This window comes from Lissotriton helveticus, chromosome 2_1, assembly GCF_964261635.1.
Source record: "Lissotriton helveticus chromosome 2_1, aLisHel1.1, whole genome shotgun sequence".
NCBI lineage: Eukaryota > Metazoa > Chordata > Amphibia > Caudata > Salamandridae > Lissotriton > Lissotriton helveticus.
In genome coordinates this window covers 1994297282-1994318901 of record NC_136059.1, presented here as the reverse complement: position 1 = coordinate 1994318901, position 21620 = coordinate 1994297282, and the positions used below count along the sequence as shown (strand labels likewise).

Below are 21620 nucleotides of genomic sequence, written 5' to 3'. Positions count from 1 at the left end.
TTAACTTTTTAGGGGGCATAATGAACTGTATGAGCAACCAAAGTCAATGTAACTTACGCAACAGATTGGTCGACAATTTCGCAGCTCAGCAACGGCAGCTCCAGGGCAGCGAGCCAAGAGACCAGGCCCAACCCAACCTTGGCCAACCTCGGACGGCCTCAGACGGCCCGCCCTTTGCCCGGGCTTCGCCTGGGCGCTCCCGCGCGCGACTCGCGGGGCGAGAGGCGTTCCTCTCTTTTCAGGCGCCTCCGGGCGCAGAGGTGGCGTCAGGGACGCGACTCAGCCGCCGGGGCACCTGGGAGGTGTAGTCTTTGACCCCCGGTGGCTGTAGGCGCAATGGCGGTGCAAGCGCGTCGGCCGTTCCCCTCACGGCGTCTCACTCTCGCCGCGCAGGAAGATGAAGGCGAGGCAAGGGCAGAGGAAACAACATCAGCAGCCGTTCCCCTCACGGCAGGTAAGGAAAAGATTCCAGCGTCCCACTGAGCGCTCGGCGCTCCTCTCTTTTCAGGCGCCTCCGGGCGCAGAGGTGGCGTCAGGGACGCGACTCAGCCGCCGGGGCACCTGGGAGGTGTAGTCTTTGACCCCCGGTGGCTGTAGGCGCAATGGCGGTGCAAGCGCGTCGGCCGTTCCCCTCACGGCGTCTCACTCTCGCCGCGCAGGAAGATGAAGGCGAGGCAAGGGCAGAGGAAACAACATCAGCAGCCGTTCCCCTCACGGCAGGTAAGGAAAAGATTCCAGCGTCCCACTGAGCGCTCGGCAAGAGTAGCACATTTAATGCCCCAGGCTACTTTTGTCACAGTGCATGAAGGGTCCTTCATGGCCTCTGGTGACTGGCAGGCAGAAACAACACTCTTCCATTTGTAGTCCCTGGCTCCCTTCCAAAAGTAGGATATTTTTGCCACTTTACAGACTGTAAAAGTGTGGAAGAGGTGAACTCTCACTTTATACTTCATGCTACTTCTGGGAGCAGTAAAGGCCTACATGGATCAGGGGTGGCAGGGTAGGTGGGCGATACAATAAAGAACACCTACCTCCTCTCCTCTCTCCGCATTGTCCCTTGTCATTATCCCTCCACTCCAGCGGAAAAGGAAGCAGTCAGGCTCTCGTGACCAATCGCAATGCTGCAATAAAGCATTGTGATTGGTCTGAGCGCTGAGTAATGGGGTCCTGGGTTTTCTCCATGCAGGCGGTAATTCAGCCAGCATGGAGAACATGCAAAGTGTGCATGAGTGTTTGGCCAGTCAAATATTCATGCGCACTTTACAGAGTGTCACCACTCCTTCCCCTGCTCTGAGAGCAGAGAAGCCCCGCCCGCAAAGACGCAGGAATACAAAAATGATAATAACATCCAGGTATTATCATTTTATTTTTCCTTCATTTCCACTGCTAAAAGTAGTGGGGCAATGCTCCTCCACCTCATCGGAGGAGCCACCACTGCCTGGGAGGCATTAAAGTGTGTTACATGACTGACAAATGTTCACCCACTCTCAAGGGAAAACATTTGATCAAAACGTTGATGCGTAGTTCAGTGCAATTAAGCTCTAGTGTAAGTAGAAGACGTTTGTTTACAGGAAATCCTCCCCTAACTTGAAGTTGAGAGCAAAGGGATTCTAGTGTGTAGGTCCCAGTATCTACAGAGAAATGCAACTGAATATTTTTAGTCTAGTCAAACAGGGCCGGACTGGGAACCACAACCGGCCCAGGCAAAGTGCTTGGCTGGCCCCCCCTCCCCACTCGGAAGGGGGGGGGGGGTTTGGTGGTGCGGCCGAGCTCTTTGCCAGGGCCGGTTTTCGGCCGATTTTGGTACAGGGCCGATTTTGTAGCTATGCTGCAAACACGGCCCTGTAACAAAAACGACCCCAGGGGGCCCAAAACCGGCCCCCACCCATGCGGTACACCGGGAGATTGCCCGGTGCCCGCTATGGCCAGTCCTGCCCTGTAGTCAAATGAATGCTCTGTAATATCAGTGAGGCAAATCGCTGTTGCTTTGATAGATACCTGATAGGGTCAAAATACATGATGCTAGTGAACTTTGAAAAGGATGGACAGTTTTGTGAGCACATTAAACAAAACTCAAGATTTTTTTTGTGCCCAAAGTGTGCCTTTTATAGGACAATTTTCAAATGCATTTGCTAAAAAGGTATAGGATTTATTGACTGTTTCGTTGTACACTGCTGAAATATTTCAATACTGGTGTTTTGTGAAGACCCATCCTTCCACTGGGTTTGGGATTGTAACTCTTCAAACAGTGTTAAAACGGTATGGCATATCAAAGCATTTGCGGCATAAGCTCCCCAGATCATGTTTTAAAGGAAATAGATTGTGCAGACAGATGAAATAATCTATGTAAGCAATTGTCATGACCTCCCCTCGTTTTTTTCAAGATTTTTCTTCATTTGAACCTTTTGCTTCTTTCCATTTTCACTTCCTGTCCCTTTGAATTAAATCAATTGTCATATAATATGATTAAGAATATTCTTAAAAGGAGTCTGTAATGCTCCCAGAGTACCAATGAAATGACCGCAGGGATGCTTTGACACTAAAGATTTAACATCAGCACAGAGAACTTTCAGTTTAGAATCAATCATCACTCATACATGAATTAAAATGCAATCGTTACATGAACGAGTGTATAGTTAGTTTTTACATTGTTGACTTAAATCAATTTTTCAATTCCAATTGATTGTATTATACATGCTATGTCTACATCTACAGGGACAGGCAAATTCACCAATGCCTACATCATTTCCCTTTGCATGCATTCATTTCTTCTTACATTGTAGGTTTCTCATACAATGCGATCCACTTCTACACGAGTATTAAAACTAGCACTATTGTCTTTATTTTCATCACAACATGTGCTAAACCCTTTTTAGTGTCGGTCAGGTTCTCGGGTAATTAGCAATTGATATACATAGTATTGTGACTACTCAGGAATCCACTGCTATGTGCTTGCACCAATTTTACATTGCTTGTTCTTGGCCCCTTATCTGATACTTCCATGGATATGTCCAATTGTACACACTAATTTGGAAATTATTGATAAAGTACATACGCATTAAATACATTCTATAGATTCTATACAGGGAGAACATCTCTACGCAAATATTGTACTTTTGTGAATCATATGGATGTTTTGGTTATCACTCTTTCTTGTGCCTAGTGAATCGACTTTTAATAAATACCAGTCTTTTGACATTTCGGGTAATAATAATGATATGCTGCACATCTATGCCTCTGAGTTGTTGTTGTTGGGCCTATGGCATTTAAATGTTTGGACACATTCCATGTGTCCTTTTCTTGACCTTGAAAAAACTCACCCTTTACTTTTTATGTTTTTCATTTCTCTTCAGGAGTCGTTTATCTGCTATCACCTCTCAGTCACTTGGCAGTAACTAGCGTGACACTGGAAGTCTCTGCTAGGGATGGAGGTGGTCTTGTGTCCCATGTCAACGCGGCTGTCACACTGAACATTCTACAAACTGCTTTGGCTCCCGCCATTTTTGAGAAATCTCGTTATTCATTTTCTGTCCCAGAAGATATTCTGGAAGGCAGTACAGTTGGCACAGTGAAAGCGACAGAACCATTGAGTATGTACTCCCATTCAATGCAGTAAATGTGACTTTTAAGTACAAATGTTGCCTTATTCTAATTAAGATACCAGAGTTGGGCATATGTGAAAGAGAGCATAATTTCAAAGAAAAGTGACAAACGTTTGGTAAGATGTAAACATTAACTTTTTAGAACCTCGCATGAAAATGGAATGCAAGTAATGAGAAATACCAGTAAGGGAATTGGTGTGAAGAGAAAATATCCCCTGCAAGACATTTTTCACCTCAATTTTTTTCTGGCGTGACAATGTCTCAAACCAGTCCCTAGCACCAAAAATTGTGCAAAATTCATACATTTTGCAGGGCTGATAAATTCACTCATGTAAAATGCATCAAGCCTTTCTTCTGTTTAACACTTTCCATATTGTTTACCCCACTGAAATATATTTGATTGTCTGTAAAATACGAATAGTGATAGTGTGTCACCTGTAAAATAATTTTCGTTTCATTTACAAAGCAACTAAAGGTTTTCTTAGAACAGGAATGCCCCCTGCACACGAAAGAGGCCTTTATTCCCCCCCTGAGTGACCCAACTGCATGTGATATCTGGTATTCTGACTTCTTGTTGCCTGTTAATCCAGCATGTGCACTGAGGCCTCGGCCTGTCCTCTGACTGTGATGTCCAGAGAATTAAAGCACATGTGGCAGTATACTTTTCCATAATAATTCTAGCAACAAACAAATCAACAAACAAATCTTTTTCTCGGATTCACAAGGAGTGTGGTGCCTACTGCCATACTCGGGTTAAGTTCTACTTGTAGAGATACCTATTCCCTTGCACTGACATTCTGTATACATGTTGAGTACATGTTATATAAAGAATGCTTGATAGGAGGACTCCATGTAGCTGTGATTGCAGAGAAATCCAGAATTCTTTTTGAAATGCCCCTGCTTTTACATGGCACAAGATGGAGTAGAAAGGTATCCAGTCTGGCATCCTAACTTTTATTTTGGCTCTAGTATAACGCTAATCTTAGCTTGTTTGCAGAGGTCAAGACCTGTCAATGACTATGCAAGGTCCTGCCTTTGGCTTGAGGGTTACCAGCAATGTGCACCTGTGCTTAATTTGTGTGTGTGCATTAAATGCTGTGGGCAGTGGCGTAACAAACCTTGAGGAGGCCGCCCTGCAAAATACTTGGAAGGGGACCCCCACCCCCTGGACCCGGAAAGGAGTTCTTAGCCTCCATCTGTGCAAGGGTCCCTTATGCTCTGGCCCCCCGCACTGCAGAGGCTACTGGGTTCTCTGTTACACCACTGGCTGTAGGCTGAGGGGAGCTTTTCAAGTGTCTTTTGGAAGGGATTCGCATGTGCGGAACCAGTCAGTGTAGGACCATAAGGGCGAATCGTAACCAGGATCACTGCCCTGTATACTGGATTGAATTGTGTTGTATTTAGTACTAGTGTGATATCAAACATTACTTGATTATCTAAAATGTCAAGAACTGGGGTGGACATTGAAGGTATTGTGTCTGTTGATTGGTTGCTTAGTTCTGAACTAATGCATCCCACACTAGTTTCATGAGAAGCCAGGGACTGCTCGCTCTCGCTACCATGAAAGTCGAATGCAGAAAAGGTTGTACTTGGGCCAGTTTGCTGAGCCACCGTAGTATGGAGTCCAGGAAGTGATATATGGTCGAAACACAAAGAAAAAACATTTTAAGCTATAGTTTGGTTTATGGCTCTGGGCATCATATGTTTTGGATGACCACCAAACACTACACACATCATACTCTGATTTCTGTGTCCTCAGAAGTGTGTCTAAATTAACATTACATCTGGAGTCGTGTGCATTATTAATTGTTATAAATAATGCAATGTGGGCGTTGGTAAATTATCCTGACTACCAATGAACAAAGCACTAAGCCTTTCCCACTTGCAGAAAATGTGTAGTTCAGCATTAAAAAGTGGTTATGTTGTATCAGCAATCTTTTTGTCTCTATTGCACTGAATCAATCACATAATTTCCTGTTTGTAAAGCAAATACTTCTATCTTAGGGTGTCTGTGTGGTGGAAAACAGTCATGTCCTCGCCAGTCAGCTAGAATTGTATAAAGAAAAATTAAAAAGGTACCTGCATAACCATAGGAATTTCTATTGCTTCAATATTTCCTCCTGTGGTAGAAATATGCCCTCATGTATTTTTGGGGGTCTCACAAAGTTTTACCTTCTAACAAGAACTGCCATTTAATTTCTTTGTGCCATTAGGTAGAAATATGCAAGGTGTGAAACACTGTATGTATGTAAGGGAGTTGTAAAGCGCTGGACTCACCCCGCAGGGGTATATCCGCGCTACCATAAAGAGGGTGCAAGACAGACACAGATCAGTCCTGGAATAATTCCGTCTTCAGGAGTTTCCTGAAGCGAAAAAGACTGGGGCATTTGGGCAAGTCCTCCGGCAAGATGTTCCATTATTTCAGGGCAAGGTAGGCAACAGTTTTGCCTCCTGTTCATATTTTCATGTAGCAGGGGACCACTAGCAACCGCTTGCCTTCCGATCTGGATCAACGATTCGGACAATAGACTTTAAACTTGTCCGCCAAGTAGCTAGGGCTCGTACCATAAAGAGCTTTATGAGAGAGGCAACAAAGCTTGAATTTAATTCTCTGTCGGATAGGGAGCCAGTGGAGTTGTTTTAACAATGGCCCTGGGGACGTGCGTGGTGGCTTTTTAAGGGCCAGGCATGCAGCAACATTCTGTACAATCTGTAATCTACTGAAAAGAGATTCAGTGGCAGATGTCAGTAGAGCATTACAATAATTCAGGCGACCAATGTTCAGAGCCTGAATCAGAGTTCTACGTACAAAGAGAGGCAGCCAGGTCCCTGCAGTAGTCATAATTTGATCCTTCACTGATAACAATACATCCAAACATACCCATAGATTTTTTGCCACTGTAGTAGGAGACGGGGCAGGGCCTAACACAGCAGGCCACCACTTCGGGGACAAGGAAGCTTGAGCTGAGCTAAACAGCAGGATTTTGGTATTGGCCGCATTCAGCTGGAGAAAGTGTTCCATCATCCAAGCTGATATGGCTAGCATGCCCTTTGCAAAACGCTGATCAATTAAATCTGTGTCCTTATCAAAGGACAGGAGTAGTTGCGTATCCTCAGCATAGGAAAATGGAGTAAAACCGTACTCACTGATGATCTTGGCTAGGGGAGGTGATAGTTAGAGAGCACTTCGGCAGGCAACTGAGCTTTTTGCTTAATTGGTAGCACTTGAGAGGCCTTCCAATCAAGAGGCATAATTCCTTCAAGTAAAGAAGTGTTCAAAATATCCGAAATGGAAGGGGCCAAGAGAGGCGCAAGTAGTGCGAATATGTGTGCCTGCATCACATCAAGAGGGGAATCAGATTTTGCAATTCGAAGCATGGCTTCCACCTGAGAGACCTGAATGGCATTAAAATGTTTCAGGCCTTCATCAGAATCTCTTAGAGTTGAGGGACTGTAGTTAGAGTGCTCCACATGACACGAGTTTTGAGGGAATTGATTGTAAATTAAATGAATTATATCATCAAAAACACAGCTATACTGTCACATAGTCCCTGAGAGCGGGAACTCTACTGGGCGCACGCTGTGGGATTGATGAAGGAGTTAAGAATTTTATAAAGATCCTTAGTTTAAATTACCAGCTTGGTTCAGTTTAAGTATAACATGAACTTTACATGCACTTTTAAAGCATTTATGATATGCAGTGAGGACCAATTTAAAATTATGTTTCTCTATTTCCAAATGCGATTTACGCCAGATTTTTTCTAGGTGTTTGCATCTGGTTTTTTCACAGTGTAACTCTGCAGTATACCAATCTTCATGTTTTTTTACCGGAATTGCTATGTCGATGTTTCACAGAAGCCAATGTGTCTATTTACTAACTGATGGCATCAATAAAAACCCTAAGTTTCTTAGTACAGTCCATGTGTTCATTGAAAACAGGAGGAACATATATTTTGCTAAAAGAGTTACATGTGACTTTATGCCATTGCCTTTGGAGGCCATTCAGGGGACATATAGTAGTTTGGTTTTCAAGGTAACTATTAATTCTAAATGGAATCATAGAGTGATCTGACCACATCAATGGGCTGTTGTGTATCGATTTAGATTCTGTATGAATTTCCCGATTCATGCCCTTATATAGGTACAATTCATATTGCCCTTATATAGGCAGAGAAACCCAGTCCTTATTTAGGCATAGTCCATGCTAACCAAATACAGGCATGGCAACTTACATACGTTCATCTACGTCACAACGAATTCTTGGAAAACCAAACTCTTAAGTTTTAGGGACTTCCCCTTGCCTGGATATTGATTTCTCCAAGAACTAATTTATTATGCATGAACATCTATTCCTTTGGGGTTCATTCATGACGTTCAATACCCGACTTTTACGTCAATACTGGCATTCCTAAACACCTCCAAAGTATAAATATGCCTTCACTTGCTATGGCAAGGCACGGTGCGGCTCGACTACCTACTTGCACGCGGCTCGCCACAGCAAGTCCCGAAGGAAGTCATCGCTCCAACTGACGCACTGACCAGATGCGGTCATCCTCCTCGCCGAGAATCCAGCTCCACTGTTTCTGACTCCCCTTGCAGGGTGTTAGAGATCGAGTCCCGGGAAAGAGATACCAACCTCTCTCATTCTAATGTATGGAGCTGATTAGAACCTAGAGAAACTTTTGGCAACTCTTGGCATCACTAAACCAGACTAAGACAGCACCTACTTCTTCTTTCGTACTAGACTTAGGTTAGGTACACTGGGGTAGGATTATTTTAGAAGCACCCAATGAGTATTTTAGCCTGTGTTATTTATGTATGTATTTTAGCGAATATATGTCATAGCTACAGGACATGCTGTTACAGTATTATTTTATCTTACTGCTAACACTGTACGTATTATACTTCGCATTCTGTCTTACATTGTAGCAGTTCATATCTCTTGCATGAGAAAGAAGACTGTTCAATAAAACCTTTTTATTGAAACGCCCGTCTCTCTATTTCTGTGCAAACTCTGTAGAAACGAAGCATGCACGGTTGACTAAGTGAAACGGTTATCTATTGTTTTCACGACTGAAGATATTTTTCCTACTTTAAGGGAAACAAAGTTGTCATGTTTATGTGGTCAAACTTTTACCATGAGTCGTAGTGGCTTTTACGTCATTGATTGATAAGTTTATTGTCAGCGAGAAATCCCTGTGTGATAGAACTAAACACTTTTATGGCAAGAAGGTTATAACAGCAAAAGAAAGAGATTAAAATGTAATGTGAGAGAATTTCAAATAAGAAAAACAACCACAGGATCATAAATGTCTTTGTCTTTCAAAGGTACCCGCTAACTAATGTTCTTTCTCTTGTTTCCAGATTCCTTACGGCCAGTATTTTACAAAATTGTCTCTGGAGATCCAAATGGAAGTTTTTCCATAGACCAAGAACTGGGTATCCTAAGGACCAAAAAGCAGCTAGATCATGAACTACAGCCAGTCGTGATTCTCACTGTTCAGTCACAATTGGGAAGTTCAGCCATCCACAGCTGCACCCAGGTCAATATTACAGTGATGGACGTCAATGACAATACACCTTTTTTCCCAAAAGAATGTGAAATGATAACAGTACACCAAAGTACCTCTCCAGGCACAGCTGTGTTCATTGCACATGCTGAAGATGTGGACAGTGGATTAAATGGTGCCATCACCTACAGTTTGATTGGTGAAAAGCAAAGTATATTTTTTATTGATCCACACCATGGCATGGTGTACCTCAATGGGTCCCTGCATTCAGATTCACTTGTATATGAGCATATGCTACAGATAATCGCTGAAGACAATGGAACACCTCGCCTGAGTTCCCACTTTAACTTGACAGTCATTGTTGAGAAGCAGGAGAACAGCAGCACATTAGCCTTTGATTACTTGATTCACTACATAGAAATACGTGAGAACTTCCCATTGGATGCCAGAATTCTGCAGGTTCAGGCTCACATGCTAGGTCCACAAGTATCCTCAAACATAGCATACTCTTTGGAAGCAAGTGAAGCTTCTGCAGTTCTTGGAATCCACCCGAGCACAGGCTGGCTTTTTCTCCGTAGACCTCTCGACTATGAATCTAAACAAATGTACAGCATTAAGGTGATTGCTAAAAGCAGTGGGAGCGATACGGAACAGAACGCAATCACCTCAGTAATCATTACTGTGCAGGATGAAAATGACAACCTTCCCACATTCACGCATAGTGCCTATTATTTCAACGTTGAAGAAAGCTCAGTTCCTCAAGGTGTTATTGGCACAATTTCAGCAGTCGACAAAGATAGTGGGAGGAATGGACAGCTGTCATATTTCCTCTTATCTGAGGGGAGCTACTTCAGGATGAATTCCAAAACAGGTAATGTCTTTTTGTCTGAGATTTATTTTGCATCTGTTTTGGAATGTTTGTAATCGAAGTTGATCTTATAACAACGACAATGTTTTCATGAAACCTGTATTGCTTTACAAAACTCCAATTTCTCTCATCAATGTTGAAATTCTTTTAAGTGCTTAGTCTAAAACCCAAGACATGAACAGTGGGAGTGGCTTGTCATGAATTTCTGGTGTCACAGATACAATTCAATCTAATCCATAAATATTTTGGTTTGTACACTGTTCACATACATTCAAACGCTCAGTAAACAAAAACAAATTATCCTGAACTACACATAAATGTTAATCCAAATTTACAGGTACAAAGCAAATAACAGTGGCTGATGTTTCCAAACTAGCAATCACATTGACTGAGGCAGGAGAAAATGAGCATGTTAGTTTCAAATTGGCAATATTTGCTAATACCACAATTCTGTTTTTTCATTCATACAGTCTTTGAAAAATGTGCCTCAAAGTGATTGCCAAAAAGGAGTCTTGATAGCGCAAACTGGGGTCCTATGTGCATCTTGGTGCCTGCACTCTTTGTCCACCCCTCGAAAGTGGTACCTACTTATAAAATGTGTTAGTATCGACGCAAATATTTAGAACTGTAATATCTACAAGGAGATGGAGTTAGATACAAATACATAGAAGGAAAACAGACTGGCGAGACGTTATGGTGCGTGTGACTGAGTGGAGCAGGACAAAGAATGCTCGAAGAGCACTTTATTATTATATGTTAGTCTCCTCTAACCAAACTCTGACTGACCCTCAACCATGGACCAACTAGTTGATCATGTTCAAGAACCCCCCTTTTCTCTAGCCTTTGAAAAGTTGTTAATATTAGATAATTTGGTGACAACTGGCCAAACTTCCAAAGGGAGACATAAAAAAAAGATATGCAGGTTTTTATTGAAAGGAATTGGAAATTAAGTCCTGGCTTCCATTTGGTTGTTTGCTTTCAGCCCATTTAACATGGAAAATATTGAATAGATAGTTTATCTTGATTATAGAAAACCACTAAATAATCCAGTTTGCTCCTACCAGCAGCCTTTCCATACAAAATTGTAATTGTAGAAGACCAAATCATTTAAGAGAGTACCAACTACAATCAAAATATATAATAAATTCTGATTAAATTTGGCTGGTTCTCAATTGCTCATTCTAACAGTCTAGTAAAAGTGCGAGCACTTGCCACAATTAAGGCACACATATCAAATATTATGATTAGGGTCATGGTGTCTCATTACTTCAACAATAGAAACCTTTGCTCAGCGGTCAATTACTTGAGCACAATTTGTGAATAAAAACCTTTTAGGTTTGGCTTTAATGAAACTTTAATACCAATCAAGTCCGATCTATAGAGGATTATATGAGAAAGAGTGGTCTGGTATTTAAATATAGACTTATTGATTGTTGTTTGATGTGAAAGGAATGCATCTTAGCTGTTGTATTATTAATATGGTATTTCTTCATTTTGTTTGAAGGCAATTCATCGTTGCACAATCCTCTCCTGAGGCCCTCTTCCCTTTTCCTAGTCAATGAGAAACTTGTGGCACATCAGTATTTCTTCGGGATGAATCCTGAATCTCTTTACTAGTGATGTATTTAATGTTAAAGATAGACTCACACATGTCAAAAACAGAATGACTATAACAAGTACATGCAGTAGCATGTCCTGCAATGCTAGAGAGCTTCTCTTCAGTGCTATTGATATTATTGTAAAGTCTCCCATGTGGGTGCTGAGAGACTACACCACATCTCACAAGTGAGATTATGTTAGGTTGCACTAACTTTGTGTTTGGGATCCAAGGGGGAGCTATGCTGTTTCCCTTCAAAAACCCCCACCAATGACCACAAACATGGGAAGCCAGTGGTAGAAGTTGGGAAGGGGAGTGGAATAAGAGAGAAAACAGAAGCATCTTATGCTGGTCAAGGATGTCTGCAAGATTTAGTGGAGAGCTAGAAGACAAGATCTCTTTAATAATTTGTCATTTTCTGTTCTATGCTGAACTGAAATAGTGAATGCCTATATTTAACAATGTTGCTGTGCAACTGATTCTCTATGCTGGGATTTGAGACTGATGGTTCCTGGAAACTGAACATACATTAATTGAGAATCTATATTGTATATATTCAGATGTGAAGAGTATAACATGCCATTTATTACCAATTTTGAGTGTTGGGATGAGCCATGACTGACGAGTATGGGTGGGTGTAACTCACATAATTGAGTGTAGTATTACCTGAGAATTCCCCAAGATTACACATAATTACGGGAGAAGAGTAATTCTATGTTTGGGGCTATTTCTTAACATAAAAATGCCTCATTGCATCCATAAAGTGTGTGAGCTGAGTAATAACGATAAATGTGAAAGCACAAAAGAACACTAATAACATTTGAGATACATGGAACTGGAGTTGGGAGTGCTTATCGCCACAGCAAAGCGGCTAAAATAGTAATGAGGAGGAAGAATGTAGTCTGTAATTGAATTCGGTTATATGTTAGGAGTCTTTGAGAACAGCAAATTGAGAAACTTTATAGGATGAGTGGTATAATTAAAATATTCAGAAGTTCCTAAGTAATGACAGCTCAGAGTAAAAAAAAAAGTAACTATGGAATGCAAATCAATGTGTAGTTGAGATGCCTCTGCAGATTCACCTAAATTATTTCTGAATGTCTCATGCATTAACATGCTGAGACCCAACAGCTGCTGAATACCCTAAGGGACTTCATGAAACTTGTCACTTCCATGCCTGCAGTTCTTATTCAAAGCTTAGATTCTGTTATTTCTCCTGCAGGTCTATGAACCTGCCTTTGCAGTTGTATGTCAGGTATACAGGACCTGTCCCTAAGCTCCCCTCTCTCCATCACAGTCACACTTCCATTGTGTATTTATAACTTCACCATGTGGGTTTACATGTATTATATCTCGTGCTGTCAGAACAAATATACTTAACCTCCAGTCTCTGGCAATCATATTTGAAAACGCACATTTACCTTCACATTGGCTGTAATATACAGATCTGCCAATTCAACCCTCATTTATCTGAAAACCTAACTGCAAGCCAGTTAATTTAAATCTCCAAGTTCACTGTTAGTCAAAGATACTTTCCTATTATATTCCTATTATATTAATATAGGAAATTAATCTTATATTTATCTTTCCATTATATCCTTTTACATTTTTTAACTCTGGGCACCTTGCAGTTTCACTTCTGGCCACGTTGGCCGTGCTATGTGGACCCCAACTGCATGTGCACTTGCTTAAACATTTTTACTATTGAATTGGCATATTTTACATTTTTCAAAGTCATCTACACAGTATACACAAATGGTATAGGCTACATGCAATTCAAATTCCAAATGTGAGCCTGCAGAGGAAGGTTGCCTTTAACCACATTTGGAGTAAACCCTAATACATGAACGTAAGAATAGATGGGTAGCAGCCCAGGATAGACCTTGAGGTACAAAAAAAATTAAGCATATTTTCTACATTTAAAACTACAGATGTTGGACTGTTTAACTGAGCTGTGACAAATGTGTGAAATATAGGCCATCTACTTAGTGCTTGAATCTAGAACAGAAGCAGAGTTTTCACTGTCTAAGTATTCAAAGCGAAAATTTAAACCAAGAACTGACAAGAGGGGAATTTATGCGCAAAAGATAAATGTTCACTTATATAATCCAACTTGTTAGGTCATCTAGTCAATGCTCTAAGGTGGAGATACAACCATTGTCAAAAGTTGTAATCAATTTACTGACTTTTTACCTAGAATTGCTCAGGTTGAGAACTGTTGATAAGTATTCAAAGTGATAAGTTGAATAGCTAATTTTTTTGCCAGCTTCGTTTATGAAATGAGTAGTAATGTCATCATTGCATATATATTTAAATGTGTTAAATAAAATGCAGTAGCCCTTTACTTAATTTTATTTGTTTTTCAAATGTGCTACTAAAATTAGATTTATAAAGCTGTTATATTTATTTCTTGAAAGTTATCAGTCTTAGCTGGTGAACTTAATTACTTCACTTCAGTTGAGCCCCATATTGTTTATGTGTTCACACCACCTCTGTTTCTAGGACAGATGCCAAACTACAAATGATCATTGTTCTCTCTAAACAATGGTTTTTTTTAGTGGAATTCCAAACTCCTTGATCAAATGAGACTGCCTTTATGTTCCGTGATAAATCTCTTCTTGGAGAGATGGGATATTGTACACATTTAGGAGACCTTCTCTCAATGGTAGGAAGGCAGATATACCAAGAATAATTTGGCAATGATTTTCTAGGGGCCTCAGTGCATGAACGTCGGGAGCATATTGAAAGAAAGAAGTGAGAGAGAGTAATAGACACAGAGAGTGGGAGACTCTTGAACTTGGCCCTCTCTGCAGCGTCATCCCCAAATGCTTTAACATCACCCCTCCTGTTTCCTGAGCCTGCTTTTGTTGTCATTTAGGATTCTGTACTCTACCACTGCTAACCAGAGCTAAAGTGTGTGTGATGTCTCCTTTAAGCAAGGTAAAATTGGCTCACAGAAAATCGGCCCATTTAACTTACTTGCAACCACCTAGTAAATTGGTACCACATGTATCCAGGACCGATAAAATAAATTCTACTAGTAGGGCTAGGACACCTAATGTGTCACCCACTAAGTGGCCTTTTTAAACATGTTTGGTGTCTGAGGAACTATAATGTAAAGCCTCCTTTAATGGTAAAGCCACAATTCTGAAAATACCACTTTTAGAAAGTTGGCATTTTCTAGTCCTGGACGTTTGGTGCCAGCAACCTGTTCCTGGGACACATGACTAGGTGTAGTTGGCCATTGTGTATTCCTCCCAGATGGCCACACAATGAAGTGACTAGATGTTGGCAGGATGGACCATCTCTAGCTTGATGAGGGGGCGGAGTTGTCACCAACCACACTTGTACGTCAATGGGGCTGCCGCAGCACACATACAAAGGATTTTCTACTGGCCTACTGTGCCCACAGGCATGTGAGAGCATGGGGACAGGAAATTCTAGATACCTCTGTAGACAGAAACTCCTAAAGCTTCTCCTACTCCAATATGGGCCCCAGGTCTGCAAGGGAGAATGCTCTGATGCCCTACTACCTGAGGAAGAAGGACTGGATGTGTATCTTGAACCCAGGACCACCAGGGAGAATCCAGTGGCTGGCCTCCTGTTCTGAGCTAAAGGGACACAACACGCTCCAAAACCCTTGAACTCTGAACCTGGACTATGCCTGCTATGTTCTTACCCCCCAAGTGGTGCAGTCCCAGTCTGGGAGACTTGGAAGTTGGGATAAAAGTTCTCTGCCAGCCCAGCTGTGGCCCCATTAGAACAATGCGGTGTAAAGCACGCCTACGCAGGCCTTTCAGCTCCTTAATGGAACCAACGCAGCATGACGCAACTCAATACCGACCATGCCCCGCAGCCCTCTCATCTCCTCATCGGAACCACTACGGCACAACACACCTTGACGCAGGGCACTGCATCAAGGACATAAGGTTAAATTCTCAGGGGGCCTATAATGGCCACTGTATCTGGCCCATGATCCACCGCATTCAGTCTGGGATTGCGACTTTGTTGTGGTCTGGTGCGTCCAGATAACCACAGTTGGCACGTTTTGTGCTTAAACTCTATTTTTACCTAAACCCTTAACAATGAATAACTCTGGTTCTACTGGTTGGATTTATGTTATTGTGGTGTCAAATAATGTATTAGAATGTACTCTAGTTTTCTAAATTGGTGTGGGATTTTCCTAGTGTTATGTTTTTACTCTATTATTGTTTAAGTGGGGCATACATTGCACATTGCCTCTCAGTTAAGCCTGACTGCTTTTGTGCCAAACTACCAGAGGGCTAAGGACAAGTTCATTTAGTGACTTTGTATGGTTCACCTGACAAGGATTGTTGTTGTTGCTTGAGTAGGGTTTCACCCCCCCAACCAACAACTTAATTCCTCACAGAGAGAAACATATCAAAGAGAATGGGAAAGATCATGAGGAAAGGAGAGGGGGAATTCTAGAGCAAGCTCAGTTCTGCCATCTTGGAAAATTAGAGAATGCATTGTGAACTTCTTAAAGCAGTGAATAAGCTTTGAGAAATGAGAACTGGATAATAGTGCATTAAAAATAGAAGACATGTGAATCTAGATGGATTTTCAGAGGACATTTCACTAACCATAGCTAAAGCCGTATGATAAAGCTTTTGCACACAGCACATAACAGAGAGCTACTTAGGACAGAAGAAGATTCAATAAGACATCCTGTTGAAAGAATTCTTCTTTTTTTAAAACTGTTTTTATGAAGTTTTTCTAACAATGAAACAATACAGAAAAAGCACAAAGGAGATGTACAAGGGACTGAAGAAATACAATATAAATATCAGCACATACAATGCAGGAAAGCAATTCACGCCCATGCACATTGAAAATGAAATAAGTGACACTTAAGTAAAGTCAACATAAAAATGAATAAGTGGAGAGAGAACATGAGATGAAGTATGAAGAAGAACAGAAAACTACACTGCCTCACCATCTGAAAGTGCATCCCAATAGTGTCTGTAAACAACAGAGTCATCTAAATGAACATATACATGTTCTCAGTCACGCGGAACCCAATGGGGTATGCATCAACCATGCTCGGGTCGCACTATAGCAGTAGGAAAATGCAGCCAAGAGTCTTGCAGTGGTTGCCATATGTTCTTGGGATCTGGAGGCTGGTTGTTGTAATGTAGCATATGTATCACTCTTGGTATCTCAGTATAACAAACCACAAATCCCTGCCTTCGCCGTTGGGATGGTAGTGCTGCTCCAGTGCAGAGACACCTTATGTTTAGCCCATAACAGAGCAATGGCGGCATAACGTGGGACTCCCACGGGCAATAGCTTAGCATAGCCTAATAATGCAGTTAGTGGGAAACGTTTTTCTTCTTGGCAGGGTGTCTAGGAGCAGTTCCATGAAATATTCAAAACTTCTGGAGCACCAGGTAAGAAGTGAGTGCATACAACTGAAAAACACAGACTAGTGACTTGGAAACTCGCCCTAGAAACACTTTTTTCTATCTAATTACTTCTAAAACAAGAACACTTGCTATTGCTAGTAACTGACAATAAAGGGCACAACCATCTGCAAACATTATTCAATTTTAAACATGCTGATAATAATTCAGACAGGTATTTTGGAGTACATGTAGCAGCACCCATACTCATAAAATTCAACACACATTGGTAGGGACGTACATATGTATCTATGTGGAATTTCTGCAGTGCAAACTTAGCCGGAAGGAAGTGGTCAGTTGTTTCTGATCAAATACAAGAATAACATCAATGAGGGATCGGAGAGGTAGATGGATTGTGGACTGTTATTGCATTGTGATGTAGCATTCTTAGAAGAGGTGCCCCTTCAACTCTTTCCTAAATTGGAGCAGAGTTAGGACAGTCCAAAACCATACAGGGATGTTTTTCCAAATTCAGGTTGCATGGATCTAAAAGGAGTGCTGCTTTGTTCTTTCCTTTTTTACACTTCTTAGTCTGCAGTCTTATGGTATCCTAGCTGCAGGTGTGCTGAGAATCACCTCAAATGTTGAGCTTGCTTGCAAGATAAGTGGTGGTGCTGTTCCTATGCTGTGAATGTTCACATAGTTTTCAAAAAGTGCTGAAGTTATTTACAAGGGTGTTGGCTTTTGATGTGGAGTTGATATGGTGGGAGAGGATTTCAAACCTCAGGTTGTCTATGGAGAAGTCTTTGAAGCGTAGATCTATAATAATGCCCTCACATCTCACATGTGGAAAGTTCTCTACCAAGAACACATAGAACTACTCACACATGGAATGTAAATATTGGAGTAGCAAGCAGAAGTAGTTGGAAAATAGAAAATATCTAGCACAAAGAGGGAGGAAAATGGAAAATTAAGGAGGGGCACAGGGAGGGATATGCAAATATAAGATACACATACATAAGTGTAAGTCAATTTCAATTTAGAGTAGTTACATCCGCATCTGCTCCAGTGGTAAAACAGCCCAAAAACTCTCAAATCCACCACAGACAGACCATGGAGTAAGTCTCACATCACATGTGGTCACTTACAGGTATTGCAAAGGGAATCACACTTAAAACAGTGGACGCAGGGAGTAACACTACAATCACTGTAATGTTCTGTGGGACACGTTCTAGTGTTCTGCAGGACCCTAGACTGCCAGCCACTCCCTTGAGGGCTGGACACACTGCACCCCCACACCCATCCATCACGGGTGTCACGAGTGACGTGACCCCGCTAATAAAAGGGCAAGGGTGCACGTGCTCGAGGCCAGTTTACTGCACCACTTCTCCTAGTGTCAGTGTCCGTTATTGCTGCCATGTGGGCCTGAGGTCCAACACCACATTGGCGACGAGGTGGGCAGCTAACCCCGCATGTCTGCCGCTCGATGCGCTGTCGTCCCTCGTGAGGAGGAAATGAGCCGCCACCTGTGACTATTGTGAGGGTCGGGCTCCACATCGCGACGCAGCCCACTGCCTGCAAAGAGGGAGGCACGGAGACTGGCTGTCTCCTACCCACATCAGTTCCAGCAAATGAGGGAGTGGAGGAGATCCCCCGCAACAGTCGAACGGACGCCAGGGAAAGCATGAGTCTCCCTACCGTACCTGCATTAGAGCCGCCGCCAGAATCAGGCAATCACCTCCGCAATAGCAAAGCCCTGCAATCCTCACTGTGCAGCACCAAAGAGCGTCCCTGTCACCCCTGAGCAAAGCACTGCTCCTTCGACTGCACTCCCTGCGTCTGCAGCACCAAAGGGAGCCGCCGACACCAGCCCCGCATGCCGCGCCGCACCCTGCACCGCCCGTCATTATCCGGCACTACGAGGAGTAACCAGAACGAAAGACACCCCATTGGTACTGCCAGATGGACAGGGAAGCTGTCCGGCGCATGAAGGGAGCGAAAGCAGGCAGGCTAGACACATCCCGCTGGCCGCAACACCGCCTGCCACAGCCCCGCCTACTTGCAGAGGGGGAGGAGGCCGCAAACAAAACCATCAATGGAGCCGGCCACCTGTCCCTGGATAGTGAAGCACAGGACAGCCCTGCTCCCTCCATCAAGAAGCAGCAGCAGTGATCCCATGGACAGCGAGGTGGAGCAAAGTAACCCCGGCTGTCTCGTGAAGCCACTCCACGGTACTCGCGACCTGTAGTCATGCCCCCTTCAGCCTGTCTACAATGCCAGCCGAGTTGGGGCGGCCCGCCATGATGGTAAGACAGGCTGTGTGCAAATCCAACAAGTAAGAGCAGACAAATACAGAGAGGATCGGCCGTATAGCACTGCATGCCCTTGCTTGCATCGACGGCTCAAATTGGACGCGATTCCAGCAAAGACAGCCCTGGCCTGTGAGGTACCTGCAGCGCTACCTGGTTGACTCGAACGGCGCCGCAGCTGCCACGTGAAGCGATAAGGAGCAATTACAGAAGTGACTCTGCGTGCAGTGCTGAAACCCAGGTGGAACTGCTACGAACACGGAAGGCCTTTACAGTCCTCACACAGAGCAACCAGAGGGTGGGCCGCCCACTGGCAGAAACAAAGGCAGCCAATCCCCCCACAACTGACCAAGCACCCCACTGCAGCTCTGCTTCTATGTCAGTGCAGAGACTGCGAAAGGGGGGTACAGTCAGAAAGCGCAAGAGGCGCTTCCCGATGCCTCCAACGCCGCTGAATTGGTAGGCCTGCCCTCGGCATGCCAGGTGCAACAGCGGCAGCTCTACCTAGTGACTGGTAGTCTGCACCAACAGGAAACAGGAACTCTCAGGCGCAGCCCTATAGTGCCACGGTAAATGTCTCCATGCCCAAACAGCCACGCATGGCATCCAAGACCCACAAAGGAGCTCAGAGCCAAACACAGGCAGCAGGGCCACGGACAGCCATCAACAGCGCAAGTGGAAGGCCAGCTATAACTGCATCCCCTCAAGTGAACTGTTCCCGTCGACAGCACAAGAAAAGACTGGTGCAGAACATGCAATACCCGTGGCAGCTCAACGCCGCCACCGAAAGCGCGGATATCGCGTCATTTGCTCCTCCCGTTTTACAGGCACCCCACGTGCCAGAAAAAGCATCCAAGGAGACGGAGCACGCAAAGTGAGAAGCGCGCAGAAAACCGCGCCAGGGAACCTGACAGCACGGGCAGGCGCCCGAGAGATAGAGACATCTCCACAAGGAAGCACTGCTGAACGCAGGTAGGAGAACACCCATGTCTCCACCACCCCAGCGAAGCCCCGCAGTAGGCGGAAGACCACACACAGTGTCCTCCCTCACACTGCCTCAAGACGGAGTAGGCCGCGACCCAAGATTGGCAAGAAAGGAGTCGCACACTCCACGTGGCAGGCCGCCACAGCACCATGCTCTCCTACAAACAGCGACACAAGACCATACTGCACAATGTATTAGCTGAATACTTGCAGGTCATTATTTGTGCCTGCCGAAACTGCTTTTAGTAGCAACGAAAATGTAAATGGATATGAACTAATGTATCTTGTCTTCTAATTTGTGAACAAATTACATAGCATGCAGTCAATTCACTGTAGGCGTGATGTACAAGTCCATTTTGCAATTGTAAAGCCTGCGATTCACAATATCATAGGGGTTGTGGCCCAAAAATGGATTTTTGTTCTGTATTAAGCCAATTCTTCGATTCAGTAACACATTACCAAAATCACAAAATGGGTTCAAAAACCTATACAAAATTGCTAATAGGAATGGGTGTATTTAAGGCGTTCCTTCCACTCAGTGTTTCCACAAGGTATATATCAATGTCTTGGAACCAAAATCCGGTCACAAAGCATTGACATTTTATCAGCATATTAAAGGAGGTATAAAGCCATTCATAAATGGGAAGGGTTCACTCCAGGGCACCATCCCCTCTGTAAATGTTAAAATAAGTTTGTTGGGTAGTAAGATGCCGTCCACAGGACCACCGGAAACGCCCAAACAAAAGAAAACTTTTCTTTCTAAATGCAGCCCCCTTTTCTTTAAGGAATACTGGCTGCCTTTTATCAAAAAAGTTGACTTTATTTAAAAGCCAATATTAGACATGGTGGTCCGCTGACCCCGGCATGCCACCAACCCTGCAATGCTATCCAATCATAGTTAGTCACAATTTACAACCTATTCATGAATATTTATGAGATAAATCAGATTTGAACCCCACTGTGATTCCGAATTTTGTGTGCCAATCTATTAGTTCATGAATTGTTGTGCAAAATTCCTTTCCATTCGCAAAAATTGTTGTGGGGTTTATGGCCACTCTTTACGAAATGAAATTTCGTACATCAGGCAAGGTATTCTTTACAGTCATACTAGAGATATTGTTAGAAATCTACTTCACTTCACTTCTACTTCAGTGCAGACAGACTGAAGCAGTAAACATGTTAGAAATGTGTATTTTCATTAGAGAAGAGAGAAGTTTTGATGACCTTTGACTTGGAACTTTGCAGTTGTTTTTTTAAATTTGGCAAGCTTTGCAAAGTGCAAAGCTAGGGAATAGGGCTCCCTTTGCCAGCACACTGTGAGAGTGGGATGCCACGGTTGTTGTCAGGGAGGGTAGCTGATGGATTGGGGCTGCCTGTTAGAGCTTCC

At 43.2% G+C, this 21620-nt stretch overlaps 1 protein-coding gene across 1 annotated transcript in view; it reads left to right on the top strand.

Annotated features, from left to right (window-relative positions):
* DCHS2 (dachsous cadherin-related 2) overlaps positions 1–21620 on the top strand; it is a 499472-nt gene that overhangs the window by 157926 nt on the left and 319926 nt on the right. Inside the window, exons 3-4 of the mRNA XM_078677916.1 lie at positions 3354–3590; positions 8967–9983. Of these exons, the coding sequence (XP_078534042.1) occupies positions 3354–3590; positions 8967–9983 (1254 nt within the window). The remainder of the gene's footprint in view (positions 1–3353; positions 3591–8966; positions 9984–21620) is intronic.